This window comes from Orcinus orca, chromosome 16 (assembly GCF_937001465.1).
Source record: "Orcinus orca chromosome 16, mOrcOrc1.1, whole genome shotgun sequence".
In the NCBI taxonomy this organism is placed as follows: Eukaryota; Metazoa; Chordata; class Mammalia; order Artiodactyla; family Delphinidae; genus Orcinus; species Orcinus orca.
Genome location: NC_064574.1, coordinates 22965570 through 22986500, shown reverse-complemented (window position 1 = coordinate 22986500; position 20931 = coordinate 22965570). Strand labels below are relative to the sequence as shown.

At 44.6% G+C, this 20931-nt stretch overlaps 1 protein-coding gene across 9 annotated transcripts in view; it reads left to right on the top strand.

The window, feature by feature from the left end:
* Positions 1-461: 461 nt before the first annotated feature.
* Positions 462-20931, top strand: part of RPN2 (ribophorin II) — a 54320-nt gene continuing 33850 nt past the window's right edge. For 5 of the 9 annotated variants that reach the window (XM_033433691.2, XM_049699337.1, XM_033433689.2 and 2 more), the window contains exons 1-4: positions 797-4773; positions 15158-15253; positions 16046-16221; positions 20483-20558. In XM_033433691.2, coding sequence (XP_033289582.2) covers positions 4324-4773; positions 15158-15253; positions 16046-16221; positions 20483-20558 — 798 coding nt within the window. In that variant the 5' untranslated portion in view covers positions 797-4323. Of the gene's footprint in view, positions 769-796; positions 4774-15157; positions 15254-16045; positions 16222-20482; positions 20559-20931 lie in introns of those variants that run through there. The other 4 variants (XM_004272821.3, XM_049699338.1, XM_033433692.2 and 1 more) reach the window with 4 other exon arrangements.

Genomic DNA, 20931 nt, shown 5'->3' with positions numbered 1-20931 from the left:
TGCATATTTCACAGAATGGTGATGAGGAGTAAATGAAATAGTGTACATGGAGTGCTACACTGTCGGGCTATCCCGTAAACTCCCAATAATCGGAGTTAGCTATTATTGAGTTCTTAGATAAGTCACTTCCTTTTTTGAGCCTATTACTTCGTCTGTAAAATTGGGCTAATATTCTCCTGATACAAATGCTGTGCAAATCAGTTAAAAAATCACTCGTAGGTCAGTTATTAAGAACCGAAACAATCTTTGGAGAAAGTTGCCATAATTTTTAATTTTCTAACAAAACCCGAAACCCCTCGAACATTGCTGGCCCTTCCCCACCGGACCCTTCCTATTCCTTTAAAATCGGCCGGGCTGCAGAGAGACGACTGAGTGACAGCGCAATAGGCCAATCACAGGAGGACGCGTATAAGGCCCACCCCCCCCCAAGGCCTCGTCCAACCGCGTGCCGGCAGCGCCCGGAATGGGATGGTTGCGAGGCGGTCGGTTCCAAGTGGGCCAGGGTGCGGGGGGGAAGCGGGCCTGTACGCGAGGACTGCAGCGCACTCTGCGCGCGAGGACTGGAATTCCGGCCGCAGCTGCTGGGAGTGACCCGGCCCAGCGGGACGGCGGGGGACTGACCTGTGCCTAGAGCCCATCCTAGCACGCGGGGTCTGCCGCGAATCCCTGGCGTCCCCTCCGGCGCAGTCTTGGAGCCACTTTCCCGAGCGGAAGTCCGCCTGTGTCTCGGGCCCTGGTGGGACCTGCTAGGAGGAATGGCTCCGCCGGGTGAGGCGTTGCGCATGGCTCGACAACGGGGTCCCGCGGCCCGCAGGCCTTGGCGAGTGGGCCCTCGCCCGCAGGAGACTAGTGCTCGCCACGCAGGAGCTGGCTAGGCGGGATCCCCTTCCCCTGCGGGGCAGGGGCATGGGCATGGACATGGGCTCGGGCTCGGGCTTTTGGGGTCGAGGGTCTGACGAAGGGCTGGCCAGCGGGTGGGACTGCCGCGGAGGAGGGGTTGGGTACGGGTGCGGCGCGGAGCTGCGGGTCCCCCCGAGGCCCAGCCAGGGACCGCGGCCGCGGATAACGCTCGGGCTGACTTAACTCATTCATTTGACTTGCGCGGGCTTCTGGGCCAGGAGGCGTAAGAGTGAGCTTTTGGCCAAATCGTCCTGTTTTTAAAAAAATATTTATTTACTAATTTATTTGGTTGCACAAGGTCTTGGTTGCGTTAGGCAGGGTCCTCAGTTATGGCATGCGAACTCTTAGTTGTGGCATGCATGTGGGATCTAGTTCTCTGACCAGGGAGCGAACCCGGGCCCCCTGCTTTGGGAGCACAGAGTCTTAACCACTGCGCACCAGGGAAGTCCCTCGTCCTGTTTTTGGACCATGGTTTCCTTTTTAATGAAAGGGGCAAGACAGTCAGTCACCTCTCTTTGGGAGCTTAGAGCATGAGTCCTAAAGTTAGAGTCTCCGGTACAGACTTGGAGTCTGCCACGTATTCGTTAATGTGACCCTGTGCAAGTTACTTAATTTCTCTGCCGCTCAGTTTCTCATCTGTAAAATAGGTTAGTAAAGTTATCTACCTCATGAATTACAGTGAGTGTTAAATCAGATAATCTCCTTGCGTAGCATGGAACAGTGCGGCACTAAGTAAGCGCTCAGTAAGCTTAACTATATTGCTAGGTATTGAGTGGGCACTGTGCAGGATGGAACCTCATGTAGTCTCACAACAACTTGGGAAATGTGTACTGTTATTATTTCCATTTGACAGACGGAATATCAGAGAAGGGAAGTAACTTGCCCCAGGTAAAAGTGAATAAGTCAGTGAGCTCACTGCTCCATTATTTGAGAGGTTGAGGATAATAGAGCTCCTGCAGTTTGGTTCTCACCTAGTTACGTGTCTTAGGGCAGGTAACTATTTCTGAGACTCAATTTCATGGTCTGTAAACTGCACTCACTTGGATGTTGAGAGGATTTAATGACTAAATGGATGCAAACTACTTAGCATAGTGTGGGCATTACCGTACACATGTTATGTGCTCAAATTTTAGACCCCGCAGTTGCTATGATTAATATGAGGTGGGAATATCAGGATTCTGGCACAGATGCTGTGTTAGGGGAACTTACAGTCGACCTGGCAAAAGCTAGTCATAGTTACTCACTAGATCTTAAGGTATTGAGTGCGTGCATAGGGGCCTCTCACTGTTGTGGCTTCTCCCGTTGCGGAGCACAGGCTCTGGACGCGCAGGCCCAGCGGCCATGGCTCACGGGCCTAGCCGCTCCGCGGCATGTGGGATCTTCCCGGACCGGGGCACGAACCACGTCCCTTGCGTCGGCAGGCAGACTCTCAACCACTGCGCCACCAGGGAAGCCCAGCATAAGTATCTTGATTCCTCTTTTACATCTTTCAATCCATTATCAATTCTGGCTTTAACTTTGAATTCTAGCCAGACTTCAACCACTTCTCAGTACCTCCATTGCTGTCACCCTGGGTTCGACCACCAGCATCTTTTTTCCTGGGTTATGGCAGTAGTCTTCTATCCTTACTTCTCTATAATCTCAACACAGTATTGTTTATTCTTAACACAAAGTTCCTGTTAAAATGTATGTCGAGTCACTCCTCTGCTCAAGATTTTCCCGTGGCTCCCATCTCACTTTATAAAAGCCAAAGTCCCTATAATGCCCTCTGGATTTGGCCTCTGCTACGTCTGTTACCTTGTCCCTACTTCTCAACCCTTGCTTAATCCTGTCCAGCCATATTGTTCTCTTTGCTAATGTGAAAAACACCATCTGCACTCCTGATTCAGGGTATTTGCCCTTGCTTTTCTTGGGATAGTTTCCCTCCAAATTTCTTTATGACTTGCTCCTTTTCCTTCAGGTTTACACACAATATCTTTATTTCTTAGGGCTTCACAGGCTACCATATTTAAAATTACAGCTCTTCCTGATATTCCTTCTGTGCTTTATTTTTCTCCATAGCACTTTTCACCTTCTAAGATGATAAATAATGTTTCATAATTATTTTGTGTAACGTCTTTCTTTTCCAACTAGAATGTAAGCTCCATGAGGTTAGGGGTTTTTGTTCTGTTTCCTGTTGTATTTTTAATACCAAAAATAGTGCTTGGTACATAGTAGTTACTTAATAAATATTTGATGAATGATGATCCACATTATAGATCTCTTTCTAGTTTTTTTCAAGAGCTTTTGCATTCTTTAGGTTATTTAACACACACGAGGACTTAAATAACACTAACACTCATGCCCCTAGTGTAGGCATCCCTTCTACAACATTCTCTAAAAAATAGTGGAGTGAGAACTCCATAGATAGACCTGGGTTTGAGTCCAAGATTGGCTGTCTCCAAGCTGTTCTGGTCCTCGGTTTTCTTATTTGTAAAATACCTTTTTTAAGGTATTTAAGGTATTTCTAGTTCAAACTGAATTTGACGCTATAGGCAAAGGAGCAGTAATCATTAATGTTAACCTTGTGATTACTGTTACTTGGAAGGCAGACTGTTCATGAAGCTGCCCATCTGAATGTGTTTTTTTCCAAATGAAAAGTAGAAATGTTCCACTTCTGTGATTTCTCTCTGTCCCCTGGGGCATAATGGATGAGGATTGATTTTTCTTTCCATTCAGCAAATATTAATTCAGTACTGCTATGTGCCAAGGAATGTGCAAGATCTGGAATTACTGGGATGAATAAAAGCAACGGTCTCTGTCCTCATGAAGCTTACAGTCTAGCAGAGGAATAAGACATTACACTACTAATTTTAGTTGTGAAAAATTCTGCATAGAAGTGCAGGTTGCTGTGAGCAGATATAGGAACAACAACAACAATAATGTAATAGAAGGAGTAGCTAACATTTATATAGCACTTACCTATATATGTGCCAGTCACTAACATTTTCTGTATTAACGCATGTAATCCTAACAACCCTGAGGTAGATACTGTTATTATCCCACTTTACACTTGAGAAAACTGAGACACAGCTGGTCACATTGTAACTGCCATGGCCACCTTGCTAAGAAGTGACGGAGCTAGGATTTAAACCTGGCCCCAGAAACCTCGTTGTTTGCTACTTTATAGTACTGGGACCTCATCCAAAGGAGGGCTGTTGGGAGGCTTCTTAAGGAAGAGATACTTGACATCTGAAAGTTGAAATTAAGCAGGAGAAGGCATGCAAAAGAGCTGGGTGGGAAAGAACACGACTACTTAGAGGAGCAGAGAGGAGGGCAGAGAGCAACAGATGAAAGAGTGGGGGAGGAGATCTGGTTGGGACGGGCAAGGCCACGGGGAAGGACTCAGGATCGGGTTTGTCCTACGAGGCATACGAGTTACAAATGTACTCGAGGTGGGAATGGCATGATGAGTCCCTTGCTTTAGAGGCACCGAAGCTGCTGGGAGGACTGTCGTTCAGAGAGTTGAAGACCATGCCCACCACTTCCCCAAGGCGTGTCTCCAGGTTGAACCTCCCAGTTCCCTCACCTTCCTCACATGATTTGGTTCCCAGACCTTGGTGTGCCTCATCATTGGAACTTTGTGTAGAACTTTGGAATAGTGTGGAGTGTATTTATTTAATAGTCGTTTCCCCCCAAGGTTCAAGCACTGTCTTCCTGTTGGCCCTGACAATCATAGCCAGCGCCCATGCTCTGACGCCCACTCACTACCTCACTAGGCATGATGTGGAGAGACTGAAAGCCTCGCTGGATCGCCCTTTCACAAGTTTGGAATCTGCTTTCTACTCCATCGTGGGACTCAGCAGCCTTGGTGCCCAGGTGCCAGATGTAAAGGTAAAGACCACTTTTGTCTTGGTGGCCTCATGCCTTCACTGGGTTCCTTTTGTGTACTTCAAAACTAACCCTTGCTCATTTGAGGATAACCAAGGCAGACCCAATATAATAACTATTTATATCAGTCTGACAGATCCTTTTTTTTTGTTGTTTTTTGAATGCCCAATATACGTTAGGACCATGCCAGGTGTTTTAGTAGAATATAAAGGAGAGCAAGTCATAGATTCTTTAGAAACTTTTTTTTTTTTTTTTTTGTGGTACGCGGGCCTCTCACTGTTGTGGCCTCTCCCGCTGCGGAGCACAGGCTCCAGGCGCGCAGGCTCAGTAATTGTGGCTCACGGGCCCAGTCGCTCCGCAGCATGTGGGATCCTCCCAGACCAGGGCTCGAACCCGCGTCCCCTGCATTGGCAGGCGGACTCTCAACCACTGCGCCACCAGGCAAGCCCCTCATGCTGTTTTTGAACATATTTCCTTATCTCTTTAATTCCTATAAACTGATAGTTAGCTCTTGAGGCTTAATTATAATCAGGGTCAGTTTTCTTGGCAGAAATAGTTCATAGGCAGTGCTGTGTGCTTCCTATCAGTGGATGCATAATATCTGATTGTTTCATTTTTAGTTATGATAAAGTTGAATCAGTGGATTCAGGTGTTGTCATACTAATCTATCTCCTGTACACAGTATATAGTAGGGACTTGTTTTTTATCCATTCTGGCAATCTCTGTCTTTTAATTGGAGATTTAGTTCATTTATATTTTTTTGTAACTATACTGTTGGGTTTAAGTTTACCATCTTGTTTTCTATTTATCCATTTTTTTCCTCGTCCTTTCCTGTCTTAGATTGAATCTTTTTTTTTTTAATATTCCAGTTTATCTCTTATATTGGCTTTTTAGCTTATTTTTTTAGAGGTTGCGCTAGAGATTGTAATATGCATCTTAACTTATCACAGTATACTTTGAATTATTATTTTGCCACATCACGAATAAGGAAGGAACCTTATAACAATATATTTCTCTTTAAACTCCCATCATTTGTACTATTGTCATACTGCTTACATTCTTTCAAGGGTCATGGCCTTGTCCTGTCTGTTGTCCAGCATCTCAGCTTCATCTATTTTGTTCAGTTTTACAGTTATTTATGACAGGCTGGTAAATTCAGTACGTTTATTTCTGTCCTGGTCAGAACTGGTAGTCTCTGTTGATGTCTTGCAATCCATTGCAATTGTTATTGTTTTTGATGCTCAAAATGTCCCGTTTTTGCCAGTGGGCCAGAATGTCTCTCTATGTGTGTTTTGTTTGTTTCTATGTAATCCAGTAGTCTTTGAGAGTTTCTGATGTCCTTGGCTTAAATATTTTCTGGCCGAGACTAGAATCAGTAATTGTTATTATTTATTTATTTATTTATTTTATTTTATTGCGGTACGTGGGCCTTTCACTGCCACAGCCCCTCCCGTTGCGGAGCACAGGCTCCAGACCCGCAGGCCCAGCAGTCATGGCCCACAGGCCTAGCCGCTCTGCGGCATGTGGGATCCTCCCGGACCGGGGCACGAACCCGTGTCCCCTGCATCGGCAGGTGGACTCTCAACCACTGTGCCACCAGGGAAGCCCCTGTTATTATTTATTGAATGTCTCATGTGCCAGGTACCCTGGATATGTTATCTTGAGTTGTCTTCATTCTATATGGTCAGAAATATTATCCTGTATTAGAGGAGGAAACGCAAGCTCAGAAAGGTTAAGAAAATTGTCCAGTGTCTGCCAACCATCATCTGCATAATGGCCCCCAGGGTCAAATCCAGCTTGAAGCCTGTTTTTGTAAATAAAAGTTTACTGGAACACGGCCACGCCCCTCACTCACATATTGCTATGGCTGCTTTTGCACTTTAACAGTAGAGTTCAGTAATTACGGAAGAGACTTATCTGGCCCCCAAAGCCTAATATTTACTCTCTGGCCCTTTACAGAAAGTTTGCTAATCCCTGCTATGTGAGAGCTGTGCTTATTCAGATTTCTTCCTGACAGCTATCTCTTGTTGCTGCCCAATATTTCCTTCCTGTGTGTGACTGTTAATGAAACAGACTTCCCTCATGTTGTTTTAAACCCTCCAGGTCAATATACCTCCTAATAAAATTAGTTTTGTTCAAGAGAAAAGAGTACAGGCAGCAGAGTCGCTAGTCCAAGTTTTTAATTCTGGCTCCATCTCTCTGTAAAATGGGAGTTGTGATGCCTTCCTCATGGGATCATTGTAAAGATAAAGTGAAATCATATTATGCCTAGTAAGTGACTGGCCCACGAAAGGCCCTTTGAATGGTAGCTATTATTATAATTATATAATATTATATTATAATTATTTAATAATTGTTATATTATAATTTTAAAAGTTTTGCTTCTATTTATAATTTATTCAGGTGAGTTCAGACAATGCTGGTGCAGATACTGTATGGAAGGCCCACAGTGTCTGTAAAGGGCTTGGGAAAGAGAGAGAACAGACAATTGGGAGACATAGGGTGGAGCAGTCTTGACCAGTAGAGGTTTTGTATCGTAAGGTGTAGGAGAGAAAATTGGAATATTAGGCTAATGTTAAATTTTGGCGGATCTGAATGCAGGATGAGAGTTTTCTGCTGGTCTGTTTGAAAATTCTGTGGGACCATAGGATTCCGTCTAGGGGCCTCCTGGAGGAGTGAGGAGTGAGGCGCTCTCACTCTAACTGAAATGATACTTTTTAAAATTAATTTATCAATCAATTAATTAATTAATTTTTGGCTGCGCTGGGTCTTCGTTGCTGCATGCGGGCTTTCTCTAGTTGCGGCGAGCGGGGGCTACTCTCTGTTGCGGTGCATGGGCTTCTCATTGCAGTGGCTTCTCTTGTTGCAGAGCATGGGCTCTAGGCGCATGGGCTTCAGTAGTTGTGGTACTCGGGCTCAGTAGTTGCGGCTCGCTGGCTCTAGAGCACAGGCTCAGTAGTTGTGGTGCACGGGCTTAGTTGCTTCGCAGTGTGTGGGATCTTCCCGGACCAGGGCTTAAACCCGTGTCCCCTGCATTGGCAGGCTGATTCTTAATCACTGTGCCACCAGGGAAGCCTCAAATGATGCATTTTTATCTGTCTCATGATTTAGAGCTGCACGTGGATTTAGGTTGAACTCATGCCCCTATAGGTTTTCTCTGCTGATGTAATGGGTTTGAGGGCACGTTGGTCAGGGCTGAAGACATAGGCTGAAGCCATCCAGACAGCTGCAGTGCAGTGTGATTTGGGGGTAATTGCATGATTAGCTGTGGGCTTTTTATTCATAATACAGACTGTAAAGTCACATTGGTTGGCTTCAAGATCTTGACTTCACAACTACACCACTGAGTAACCTGTGCAGCTTACCGAACCTTTCAGAATCTTTATTTTTCATCTGCAAGATGGAGATGGTTTTAGTACTCAGCTCACAAGTGATGGATGTAGGTTGGTTGGCATGGTGATGGCATGTAGTAATGGGTGTAATCAGTATTAGCTCTTAGTAGTACTATTACATGGTAGTAGCGGTAAATGTATGTTGATTGACATTTTATTTTTTCTCCTACTGTCATCCCCATTGCTTAATGCCTAATGAAGAAGGTGTTCCACAAATATTTGTTGAATTGTAAACTTTAGCTTAATAGAAATGAAAGCTCTCTAAATGTGCCTCTTAATTGGAAAATAAATGGGTTAATCACATACTTCATTTTAATCACTTATGAAATGTGCTGTGGTGATGGTGTGATGTGTACATTGTAAGCAGTGGAAGGAAGGGAGTTGTATGGATATTTTGGAGTTGGTGAATTTCCTTATTAGAGGTGTACACTAAAGAAATCCATTGAGAGAGAGTCTCTGTTACTGTCACTTCCATGTAGTGGGATGTGTCCTGCTCAGCTGTTGTTGCTTTCAGCTGAGTAGAGAGAACTCCCTCAGTTCTGCTAGATGCACTGAGTTGGTTGTTCTCACAGATAGATCATTAGGGGAGATTTTGGTTATTTTGTCGAAAGAGATTCAGCAGCAGAACTGAGAGGAATGGGGTTTAATAAGAATATGAGAGTAGAGCGCAGCTCTGGGAACAGTGGAGTGTGGAATGAGAGTTGATTTTAGGTGTTATGAAGACTGAACATCTTTCATTTTGGTATCAAGTACTGTGTATGTATATTTTAAAAACATAAGCACATGAGAACGGCGATTTTATAGATTTTTTTTAAAAAATAAATTTATTTTATTTATTTATTATTTGGCTGTGTTGGGTCTTTGCTGCTGCATGCGGGCCCTCTCTAGCTGCTGTGAGTGGGGGCCACTCTTCGTTGCGGTGTGCTGGCCTCTCATTGCGGCGGCCTCCGCTGTTGTGCAGCATGGCCTCCAGGCACACGGCTTCAGCAGCTGTGGCACATAGGCCCAGCAGTTGTGGCTCTCGGGCTCTAGAGTGCAGGCTCAGTAGGTGTGGTGCACGGGCTTAGTTGCTCCGTGGCATGTGGGATCTTCCCAGACCAGGGATCAAACCTATGTTACCTTGTGGGGTTAAGAATCCCCACACGCCGGGCTTCCCTGGTGGCGCAGTGGTTGAGAGTCCTCCTGCCGATGCAGGGGACGCGGGTTCGTGTCCCGGTCTGGGAGGATCCCACATGCCGCGGAGCGGCTGCGCCTGTGGGCCATGGCCGCTGAGCCTACGCGTCCGGAGCCTGTTGCTCTGCAACGGGAGAGGCCGGGAGAGGCCACAGCGTACTTCAAAAAAGAACAAAAAAACACAAAAACAAACAAACCAAAAAGAATCCCCACAGGTGGATCCTTAACCACTGTGCCACCAGGGAAGTCCCTATAGATATTATTGCTTAGCTTTTTATAAGACTTAGGAACATTGAGGGTTATTTTGTATTCGTTTTAATGAAAATATTAAGTAAATGGGAGACATACTATGCAAAAATTGTGATGGTAGATTAGATTCTAATGACTGAAATCAGGACACATTAGACAGTGTTCACAGGTTGTCAGTCAATCAGGCACTTTCCTGATCTGTGAAAGGGGATAAGAATATCTACCTTATAGAGTTGTTGTGAGAATTAAATGTGATAATAAGTGTAAAGTGCTTAGCTCAGTATCTGGCACATGGTGAGTACAAGGTAAGTATATCTGTATCCATTCAGCAAGTACTGAGTGCTTTTTGAGGGCCAGGCACTCAGCCAGTTACTGGGAATAGCAGAGAAGCAGGCACTCCTTCAGGCAGTAATCATTTTATGGAGCATCTGCTATGTGCAAGGTATTATGCTAAGTGCAGAGGAGCTCATTAACTCGTGAGAGACAGGAATCGTAACAGAGAGAGCAGGTGTGAGTACAGAGACACATGTAACATGTAGTGCATGGAAAGTGCCAGGGGAGTCCAGAAGAGGGAGCTGCTCACTCACCCGGTCTTCTGAGAACACTTACTCTTAGTTCCAACCTTGTACAGGGGGAGTTACCATCTGTGCTGGCTGCTACACGATTCCTTTAGTCATTCATCAGATGTCTAGTGAGTTTCTGCTGTGTGCTGAGCATGATGCTGGGCACCGGGGATTCAGTATTGAACAAAAAAGAGAGCGTCTGCCTTTTGGAATGTATACTCTAATAGTGGAGACAAGCATTAGTCGTGTAATAAATATATACATGAATATTTATAACAATGGTAAGTTTTATGAAGGTGAGATGTATGGTGTTATGGGTGTGAAATAGGGGACTTTGACCTGGTCAGGGAAGGCACTTCTAAAGAAATCTCTGAACTTAAATCTCACTCTATATACCCCTAAATTACAACTCCTTGAGGGCAGGAACTTTGTTGATTTTATTTGTTGTGTATTTCCAGTATCTAGAGAGCACCTGGCAGGTGGTAGTACTCAATAGCTGTTTATTAAATGAAGGAAGGTATGATGGGTCTGAATTCTAAAAGGAAAGTAGGATTTAACCAGGAGATGGGAGGGAAGAGACTTCAGCCAGAGGAAGTAGCACGTGCAAAGGACCTGTGCAGTTAGGGAGCAGATTACATTTGAGAGACTGCAAGGAGGCTGTGTAAGAACAGAGAATGCGAGAAAGCTAGAGAGGAAGGCTGGGGCTAAGCCTCCGTGCCTTGGTAGTCAGAGGGAAGATTTTGCTTTTTCTCTAAAGAGAAGTTGATTTTAAGCAGCAAGTATCAGGATCTAGTTTTCATTTTGGAAAGGTTTCTGTCCTGCCTTGTGGAGGACAGACTTTCGCAGGGGAATATGGCACAAGATTGAATGCTGGTGGGGTACAAAAGATAACACCTGGACTTCTGACTTTTGCCACATGGATGGATGGTTGGGATTCCTTAGGATAGGAATACAGGAAGAGAATTAGGTTTGTGCAGGAAAGATCATAAATTCGGTCTTAAAGATGTTGAGCTTAAAATGCCTTTGAATCATGTAAGTGGCCTTTGAGAGAAGTCTGGGCTGGGGGTACAAATCTGAGAATTATCTGCATAGCGGTTCTGGATGAAGCCATGGGCATGATTGAGATCGCCTAGGAAGAGAGGGGATGGATGAGAAGTGGGCCTAGGATTTGAAAAACTCCAGTGTTAAATGGTCAGGCAGAAGAGGATGAAACTTGAGGAGCAGCTGAGAAGGAGGAAGAGAGCCAGGGGAGGGCAGGGGAATCCCGGAAGCGAAGGGAAGGGAATGTTTTAGAACAAGGAAGGTTCTATCCAGTGTTAAGGGCATGAGCATTGGAAAATGTCCTTTGGCTTCCATAATTTGGAGGTCATTGGTGGGAAGAGAGAGAAGGTAGCAGCCGGAGGGGAGAGAAGGATCAAGGTAAGTTTTACTTTCAAATCAGTCTTAAGTTTTGTTGATACATTAGGAGTTACCAGTCGAGAGGGAGAAGCTGAACTGACGAGATGGATGGGCTTCCTGATGGAGAGAACAGCCCGTACTAAGCCTAGAGGCTTAGAAGTGCTTGTTGTGTTGTGGGGGCCGTGAGTTGGCTGGAGCAGAGGGGTGGTCAGAGAGCATGTGGAAAAAGCCGGCCCAGCTACCAAGACCTGGTGTGGATGGAGGCTGTCGCCAGCGTGTGCCGCAGTAGCCTGACACAGAGTCTGGCAAGATTACAAAGCCTAGGCTGAGAGGAGACGGGAGTTGGGGGCTGCTGCTGGAGAGGAAAGGGCAGATGAGAGAGAGATTTACTGTCTTCTTGGTTGCTGATTCAGGCTGGGGAGTTGTAGGGAAGAATGGACTGAGAAAAGCACTCATGTCCTTCACTCAGGAGGATATTTAGGTAGCTGGGCAAAGAAAGTTGGAGGGGAACAGACAGGGGATGGATGTTTAGGAGGCCATTTTCAGCCTTCACTTGTGAGGGTGAGTGTGGAACTAGGGCAGCAGGAGTTGGAGTTACAGATCCCCTGCAAGCGGCCAGCTGAAGCCTCAGATCTGGGTGGGCTTCCTGAGGGTCCAGAGTATGTTTTGTGAGGTCCCTCATTTTTGCCACTATTAAAACTAAGCTGTCAACATTTTGAGCTTTGAAGCCACAGACCCTTGGTACTGTTTACCTAGATCTGTCTGTGCAAACGAGTAGGCATGATGCTGGTTTTATTCAGGAACAGGTCGTTTTTAATAGTCCCTTGAGAGAGAGAGACAGGTTGTATAGCTCAGACTCTGGAGCCAGGCTGCCTGGGTCTGAATTCCAGCTCCTCCATTAAGAGCTGAGTGACCTTGGGCAAGTCAGTTTCCTCTCTAATGCCCCAGTTTTCTTGTCTGTAAACTTAAGGTAATAGGAGGACGTAATGCATAGATCCCCCTATTAAATGAGAAATGCGTATACAGCACTTGTCAACAGTGCTTGACACATTTTAAGTGCTCAAAAATTGATAACAATGACCGTAATCATTGTTTGGGGCCTTGGGTGTTGTTCTATTGCTAAAGCACCAGATGGCGACAAAGCACACGTCTTAAGCTTGCCCACATTCTGCTGAAAGGATTCCTTGAATAGGTTGTTTTCTTCAGATCCCTAATTTGTGCAGTATGAAGTATTTTGTTTCTTTTCTTTTTCTTTTTGGATTCTTTCAGACTTCTGGTTGAAACTCATTTGTTTGAGACTCTTATTTAAGTGTTATTCATAAAATTTAAAACAAAAGTTTTTTGGTTGAAGTAGCGTATGCATACAGTAAAATACCAGATAATACAGAACAGCTATTAGTGAAAAGCAACCATCCATCCTGTGGCCCACCTTGTCCTACTCCTGGGAAGCATCCACTTTTAACTGTGTTTATTACCATTTAATTTTGAATAGCTGAATTTTGTATTACCTCAACCAAAGTATTTAGTGCTATAACTAGCTATTAAATGTTATTTCTTAATATAGTAGGAATAGCATGGGTTTTCTTATGTGCCTACTCTGTGCCAGGCACTGTGGTGGGAATTTTTCAAAGTCTCTGCTCTCAAGTAACTAGTCCCTGGGGGGGAGGCAGTTAGTACAGTGTGGTAAGTGCTTTGGGGGAGTGCTCGGGAGGGAAGGCACCTGGCCTGTCCTGGCTGATTGTCAGGGAAGGTTCTCTGGAAAAGGTGACATCTGAGCAGAGGTGAAGATGGGACCTGGTTTGGCAGGCAAGAAGGACAAGGGAAAGGTGCTCCTGGCACGGGGTGGGGGGTAGCAGGGTCAGGAACATAAATGGTGAGAGCATGTTATGTCTGGGAAGCTGCCGTGGGGTGGAGGGTAAGATTTTGGAGTTGGAGGTGGGGCTGTGGTGAGGAAGCTGGCACAGAGAGTGAGGGTCAGTCATGAGGGCATTTTTAAAAATATATATATATTTATTTATTTATTTTTGGCTGTGTTGGGTCTTCGCTGCTGCATGCGGGCTTTTCTCTAGTTGCGGCGAGCAGGGGCTGCTCTTCATTGTGGTGCACGGGCTTCTCATTGCAGTGACTTCTCTTGTTGCAGAGCATGGGCTCTAGGCATGCGGGCTTCAGCAGTTGTGGTGTGCAGGCTCAGTAGTTGTGGTGCCTGGGCTTAGTTGCTCTGTGTCACGTGGGATCTTCCTGAACCAGGGCTCGAACCTGTGTCCCCTGCATTGGCCAGCGGATTCTCAACCACTGTGCCACCAGGAAAGTCCCAGTCATGAGGGCATTTTATGCCAGATCAGAAACTTTGAGTCTTGTTCTGAGAAGGATAAGGAACCACCCAAGGGTTTTAATAGCAGAGTAAGGTGGATACACTTGTCACCAAGACAAAGCTTGTGCTGCTGGCCGCATGACAGGCCAATAACCGAGAGATGAGGTATTGGGGCAAGGAATAAAGACTGTTCAGAAAGCCAGCAGACCGAGAAGATGGGCTCATGCCCCAAAGATCCATCTTGCCTGAGTTAGAATTCAGGCTCCTTTTATAGTAAAAAGGGTGGGACTAAAGTCAAACACTTCCCGGTTCCCATCAGCCTCCAGAGGGGTTGTGTTAATTTCTTCCTCCCTGCAGTCATTCACAGGTGGGCCTGGTCGGGATGTTTCCTGTGAGCTAAACAAAGATATTTTAGCTTAATGCTCATAACCTGGGAGGTCATTCCCAGAGTTGCGTCATCATGTATAATTTAAGCTTATAGTCAGCATCCCTTTAGTGATTAACTTGTAATAGGATACAAAAGGTTCTTCCCTATTACACTTTGGCACCTTGTAAAGATCACTCCTGAAGCAGTATGCAGAATGGATTGCATGACTTGAGACCAGTTAGGAGATGAGTGTAACAGTCTCCATGAGAAATGGCAGGGGCGTGACATAAGGCAAGAAGGGAAGCCAGAGAGTGGGGATCGGGTTTGAGAGACTCGATAGGCTTGGAGGGTGAGGGAAAAGTCGAGAATGAGTCCTAGGTTTCTGATTTAGGTAGTAGGTGCATGGTGATGCCCGTACATGAGCCAGAACGTCCAGATGAAGAAGTAGAAGGTTTCTAGCTTATGTTAGATGTGTTGAACCTGACTTAGCTTTGGAGACATCGAAGTGGAGACACTGCCATTTATTAGCTTTGTCACCTTCATTACATTACTTACCAACTCCAAGCATCAGTTTCTTATTCTGTTAAATGGGGATGATAGTATCTGCCACAGGGTCCTTATGTTCATTAAAAGGAAGAGCATCATAAACACCCCACACAGGTTATGGCCAGAGCAGGTGATCAGTGGAAGTGGTTCCTTTCTAGGTTCAGAAGGACGAGAGTGCCTTCAGGTTTGCTCTTTCTATGAAGTTAGCATTTTGGGATAATACAGTGTTCTGTGGAAAATATCTGCTTGAAAAATGAAATCTTGTGTAGCTCTCATACTTTAAGCCATCATGGATTGTTGAGAATTATATTTGTCATCCAAAAAACACATACAGTTTTCCTAATCACTGTGTATTTCACCACTTATCATTGACTTTCCCCCCGTTTAGCAAGCATGCACCTTCATTAAATCAAACCTTGATCCAAGCAACGTGGATTCCCTTTTCTATGCTGCCCAGTCCAGCCAGGCCCTCTCAGGGTGTGAGGTGAGTCCAGCTTCTTACATTTACATTTACTTTAAACTGTAAAGTGTATTTTTTTTTTTTTTTTTTTTTTTTTTGCGGTACGCGGGCCTCTCACTGTTGTGGCCTCTCCCGTTGTGGAGCACAGGCTCAGGACGCGCAGGCTCAGCGGCCATGGCTCACGGGCCCAGCCGCTCCGCGGCATGTGGGATCTTCCCGGACCGGGGCACGAACCCGTGTCCCCTGCATCGGCAGGCGGACTCTCAACCACTGCGCCACCAGGGAAGCCCTGTAAAGTGTATTTTTAAAAAGGGAAAGTCATGTCAGAATATTTTTTTTTTTAGCAGTGAGACCCCATTGTGGGTGGGAATTCCATTCTTGTGATTTTTTTTTTCTTAAAGAAATAGACTTTTTATTTTTCCCAAGTTTTCACTTTTCATGAATTTTAAATAACTTTTTCCTATAGTTGCCTCTCTTCTGGGAAGTCTTATTTTTTTTCTTTCAGTCTCCCTTTAACATTTAAAAATGTTTAAAGCAAAAGAAGAATGCCCCCACGCCAGATTTCTAGAAATCCATTTTTTTGAACACAGGAGAAGAGCCATATCAGTAGACAAGTGACTTGCCAGAATCTTTTCAGAAGTGTTATGCTGAGGTTTTACAGATATTTAATTCTGGCATCTGAGATGTCGAAGAGGGGTGATCACAGCCCAGGCGGGTGGTGTGACCTCGGCAGTTGCTCTGCCTGCCATCTTTGGTGTGCCTACCACAGGCTGGCAGCACCTGTTCTAAACTCTGTGTCTACCCATCCTTTCTTAGATCTCTATTTCAAATGAGACCAAAGATCTGCTTCTGGCAGCTGTCAGTGAAGACTCCTCCGTGGCCCAGATCTACCACGCAGTTGCAGCCCTAAGTGGCTTTGGCCTTCCTCTGGCTTCCCAAGAAGTGCTCGGTGCCCTTACCTCTCGCCTCAGCAAGGAGGAGACCGTGCTCGCGTAAGTCACCATCTTGAGCGCTTCTCAGGCCACTATCCTGAGAGGCTTCATCCACTGGTTCCACAACTATTGTCTGGGCACCTGCTATGTGCCAGGTGCTCTGCTGGCACTGCAGATGTCGTATTGTGCTAAGGCAGGTAAGGTCCGTGTCCTCGTGCAGCTCACCAAGACACAGTCTCCCTCAAGCTGCTCCAGCAGAGGCAGATACTGAGTCCGAGCATAAACACACTGCCACAGAGACACGACTGCCTTTGAGGTTAGGGGCTGAAGCAAGGGTAGGGGTGACCGAGGGAGAGTGGGGCCAGAGAGCCATGTGCATCTCTTACTGCAGCTTGGCCAGGCCATGGTGAGATGTTGGCATTGGAGGCTCCGCCCTGGAGGAGGGCTCACGGGGTCCCTTGGAGAGGTGGGGGAAGTAGGGCCTCAGAGGGGGGAGTATTCTAGGGATCGGACCCTGCTCCTCTGCAAAAGGCTCAGGCGAAGGAGAAACACCTTATAGGAAGGAACTATACGTTTAAATGTTGCAACTGACTCAAGGATGTTTACTAAAGTTAAAAGTAATAGTATACGTAGTTTTTTTTTCCCCTTCGACACTGAAACTCCTCATTTAACACAGTATATGTATTTTTCGTTTTCTATGTGTCCCCCATTTAATTGCAACCCTGAGACAGATTGGAGCACCTGGACTCCTATTCATTGTTCAGCAAGATGTTAGTGACACCAGTTCCCTACTGCAGAATAGTCCAGTTGTTTCCCAGGGTTTTTTTTTTTTTTTTTTTGCTGAGAACCAAAATGTTTCTAAACTTGAAGCTTTGTTAAGGGCAGGGCTCACAGTCAGTTGACGTTCTCCCTGTCACTCTCACGCCCTATTCATATTCACGTGGTCAGTAATCAGTGACTTTGGGGCTGGTACGTTTCTCAGGAATGACATTTTCCGCACCCTTTGCCCAATGCTTGGCCCTTGTGGTCCTCCTGTTTCAGGTTACATTACTTTGATCTCGTCCCATAATCCCTTGTGGAATGCCTCTGCAATCACCACCATATCTCCTGTCATGAGATAACTGTCAGTGCCTTACTCTGATGCCACCTTCTACAGAAAAATCTTTCCCTTTCCCTCTGAGCAAAAAGGAAAATCTCCCTCCTCTAAACCCCAGAACAGAAAGAAGTACAAAGAAAGTACATCCATTTTGGAGTCAGTTAGACTTGGGTTTGAACACCAGCTTTGTTTCTTCCTTGCTGTGTGACTTTGGGCAAGTTAGTAACCTCTCTGAGCCTCATCTGTAAAATATTACCAATAATCCTTACATCATAGAACAAATGTCAAGATTAAGTAAGATAATACATGTGATGAGCCTAGTGCAGTGCCTGGTCTTAATGGGCATGGGACAAATGGAGTTTGTGCTCTCTAGAGCATTTCCTTCTTAGGTCCCTTTCTTAGGGAGCTGGTTACTTCCTTGGTTGTATTGTTTTTTCTGTATTAGATTTTAAGCTTCTTTACTTATAGTGCTCAGAGAGCCTGGCACATGGCAGATGCCCAAGAAAGAGTTAATAAAGGCTGAAACTATACTTTTGTGTTTCTATTCTATCCTCTTGCAAAAAGCTTCAGGTAGAAAGACCACACACTTGGGGTGAGAGAGAACTGTGTCCAGACTCTTCTACTTAATACCTCTGTGGCCATGAGCAGGGTGTTTAACCTCCCTAAACCTCAGTGTTTCCATATGTAAAACAGGGAGAATGATATCTGTCTCATAGGGTTATTGTGAAGATCAAACTGGCAGCATGCCTTATATAATATTACTACTAATTTACCCTATTTAAGCAAATCTGATATAGATTAGGACTCTTCTAAATGGGCCTTCTACATTTAACTGGACTTATTCTAGGAAACGAATGTTCATAAACTTGTCTAGAATGGTAAAAAACATTAGTAACTTTGAATGAACAATTTGAAAAGATGCTATTGTGGTCTCTCATAACCCAATTTCTTTGAATCATCTGCTGTTTATTAGCAAGACAGGATCTGCTTTCTTAGCGTTTGAATATAGTGCTCCAGAGGGAGAGAAATTGCTGGAGTATAAGTAATTAAAGCCAATGACAAAACTTTTCAAAAGCTAAGTGGATTAATTTCATTCTAAAAACTTCTGAGGTTGTTACCAGCATGACGCTTATTCGTTCCAAAGAAGAGAAAAATGATATCTTAATTGAAAAGTTCTTTCTAGGCTCTCCTAGCAGCCTTTTCTGGGCTCAGCATTTATCACGGGCAGATGTGGGATTTTTATCTTGTTTGGAAATTCAGGTTTCATTTTCTCAAGTCTGTTCTAACAACAAGCATCCCAGAGGGGTCATTGAACACTCTGGGGCTTCCCTCTCTGTGAATTGTGACTCCTCTGTTTTCCAGCTTACCATCTTAATGGAATTCGTTTTCCATGGAGGGAATCTAAATTGTTACGATTGTGATGAAAGCGGACAGATTCTCGCTCTACATTCCCCAACACGCTGACTTGATAAATGGTGGTTTTACACAAAGGCCCGGTCATCCCTTGGGAATTTGGGAACCTTTCTGGGGTGGACCAGCAGTTGGCTTAACCACCAGGGGTCCTCAGATTTCTCTTTTCCACCCCGAGAAGCACCATTTGTATTTTTCAAGTTATCCACATTAAGATAATAGAACGTAATAAAAAATCTTACGTGGACATACTTACTACATTCTGCCTTAAAAAGTTTATCTTACAGAAATACACTCATAAGTGGATAAAAATATATGAATACACCATAAAAAAGAATGAGGTACTGATACATGTTACAGAATGGCGAGCCTTGAAAATGTTACGCTAAGTGAAAGAAGCTAGACACAAAGGGTCACATTTGTATGATTCCATTTATATGAAATGTCCAGAGTAGGTAAATCCAGAGAGACAGAACACAGGTTGCCAGGGGCTGGCGGGGAGGGGACAGGGCAGGGGATGGGAAATGGAGTGAAGCTGTTTAATGGGTATGGGGTTTTATTTTGGACTGATGGAAATGCTTTAGGGCTAGATAGAGGTGGTGATTGCACAGCGTTGTGAAATATACTAAACGCCACTGAACTGTTCACTTTCAAATGGCTAACTTTATGTGAATTCACTTCAATAAATTAAAAGGTGTATATACACATACAGCCATGAATAAGGGTTCACAGTTACAGCATTGAACAGTTACAGTTCATCTAAGCAATGCAATGCTATGTCGTTGTTAATAAGGATGAAATATATTTATATGTCCTCACGGAAAGATCTGTACAATCTAAATAAATTGCAGGACAGTTATCTTTTAGGGGTAGGCATTACAGGAATTTTAACTTTCTCCTTTAGTAATGTATTTGAAGTTTTGACAAATAGGTACTTTTATAATCAGGAGTAAATAGTAGGAAAAGAAAAAAAGAATAGACGCTGGTTTGAGAACCAGATCTTCTATTTCTTTCATCTTATTTAATGCCTAAAGGACGGGTGGCTTTCAGGTCTCCGAGCAGGATGGTGACAGCACAAGCGTTAGCTGAGTGTTTACCGAATGCTTCCTGTTTATATTGCATTAATCTGGTTTCAGAAAAGTTGCTCCAAATTCTACCCAACAACCTACATATGTAGATTCCACAGTGCTTCTTTGGTTTTCGAGTAGGAAAAGTAGAAAAGAGGCAGCCAACCTCTGCCCAGCACAGTTCCTCTTACAACATGGGGATGTCAAATATACCTTCATTCGATGAATTGGCTCCTCTTCTCCCTCTAAGTATATCTCTTCTAAATCTGATTAAGTCTTAGTCTGGTGTTCTATATGTGATGCCATTAGGAGCCAAACAGATTTTCAGAGGGCGGTGACCTGGTGCACCCTCTCTTCTCTCTGCCCTCAGTACTTATGTGGATCCTGCTGCCCAGATTGCCTTCTCTCTAGCTGTAGTGAACTTTGTAATGTAATGGTCTTTTTTTTGGTGGGGAGTGGGGTGGGCGCTGCATCACGTGGCTTATAAAATGTTAGCTGCCCGACCAGGGATCGAACCTGGGGCCCTGGCAATGAGAGTGCAGAGTCCTAACCACTGGACCACCAGGGAATTCCCTGTAATGTAATGATCTTTGTTACATCTTTCCCTAGACTGTAAACAAGCTCCTTTGGGGCCGAGGCTGTCTTATAGTTCTAAAGAACAAGAGCAGGATATATGTGTAGGTATACCAATACAGGAAGGGGAAATGGAGACTTGCCATTCATTGGGGTTCTATTCTCTACCTTTCAGAACAGTCCAGGCTCTACAGACGGCATCCTACCTGTCCCAGCAGGCTGACCTGAGAAGCATCGTGGAGGAGATTGAGGTACAAATTTATTTTGGCAAGTGAATTTCCCAGCTTCTGTCTTTGAAACCCTTTAGAAGAGTCTTGCAGATAGACATGAATGATTTGTTGTGGCCAGTTACCTTTCTTTTCATATCCGTGGCACACTTTTGTTCTTTGTATCAGAGCAATATTTCCTAGGGAATATTTGTTAGGCTCGTATAGTTACACCATCAGTTAGCAACAAACTACTTCAGTGTTTTGTAGGTACAGTCTCATAGTCTACAGATTTTAGAGCCTAACAAACCTGAACTTCAGATTTTTTTCTACTTCTTATTACTTTGTAATCTCAGGCAAATTATTAATGTCTGAGCCTCAGTTTCCTTACGTGGTGGTGGTTAGGAACAAGCGAAGT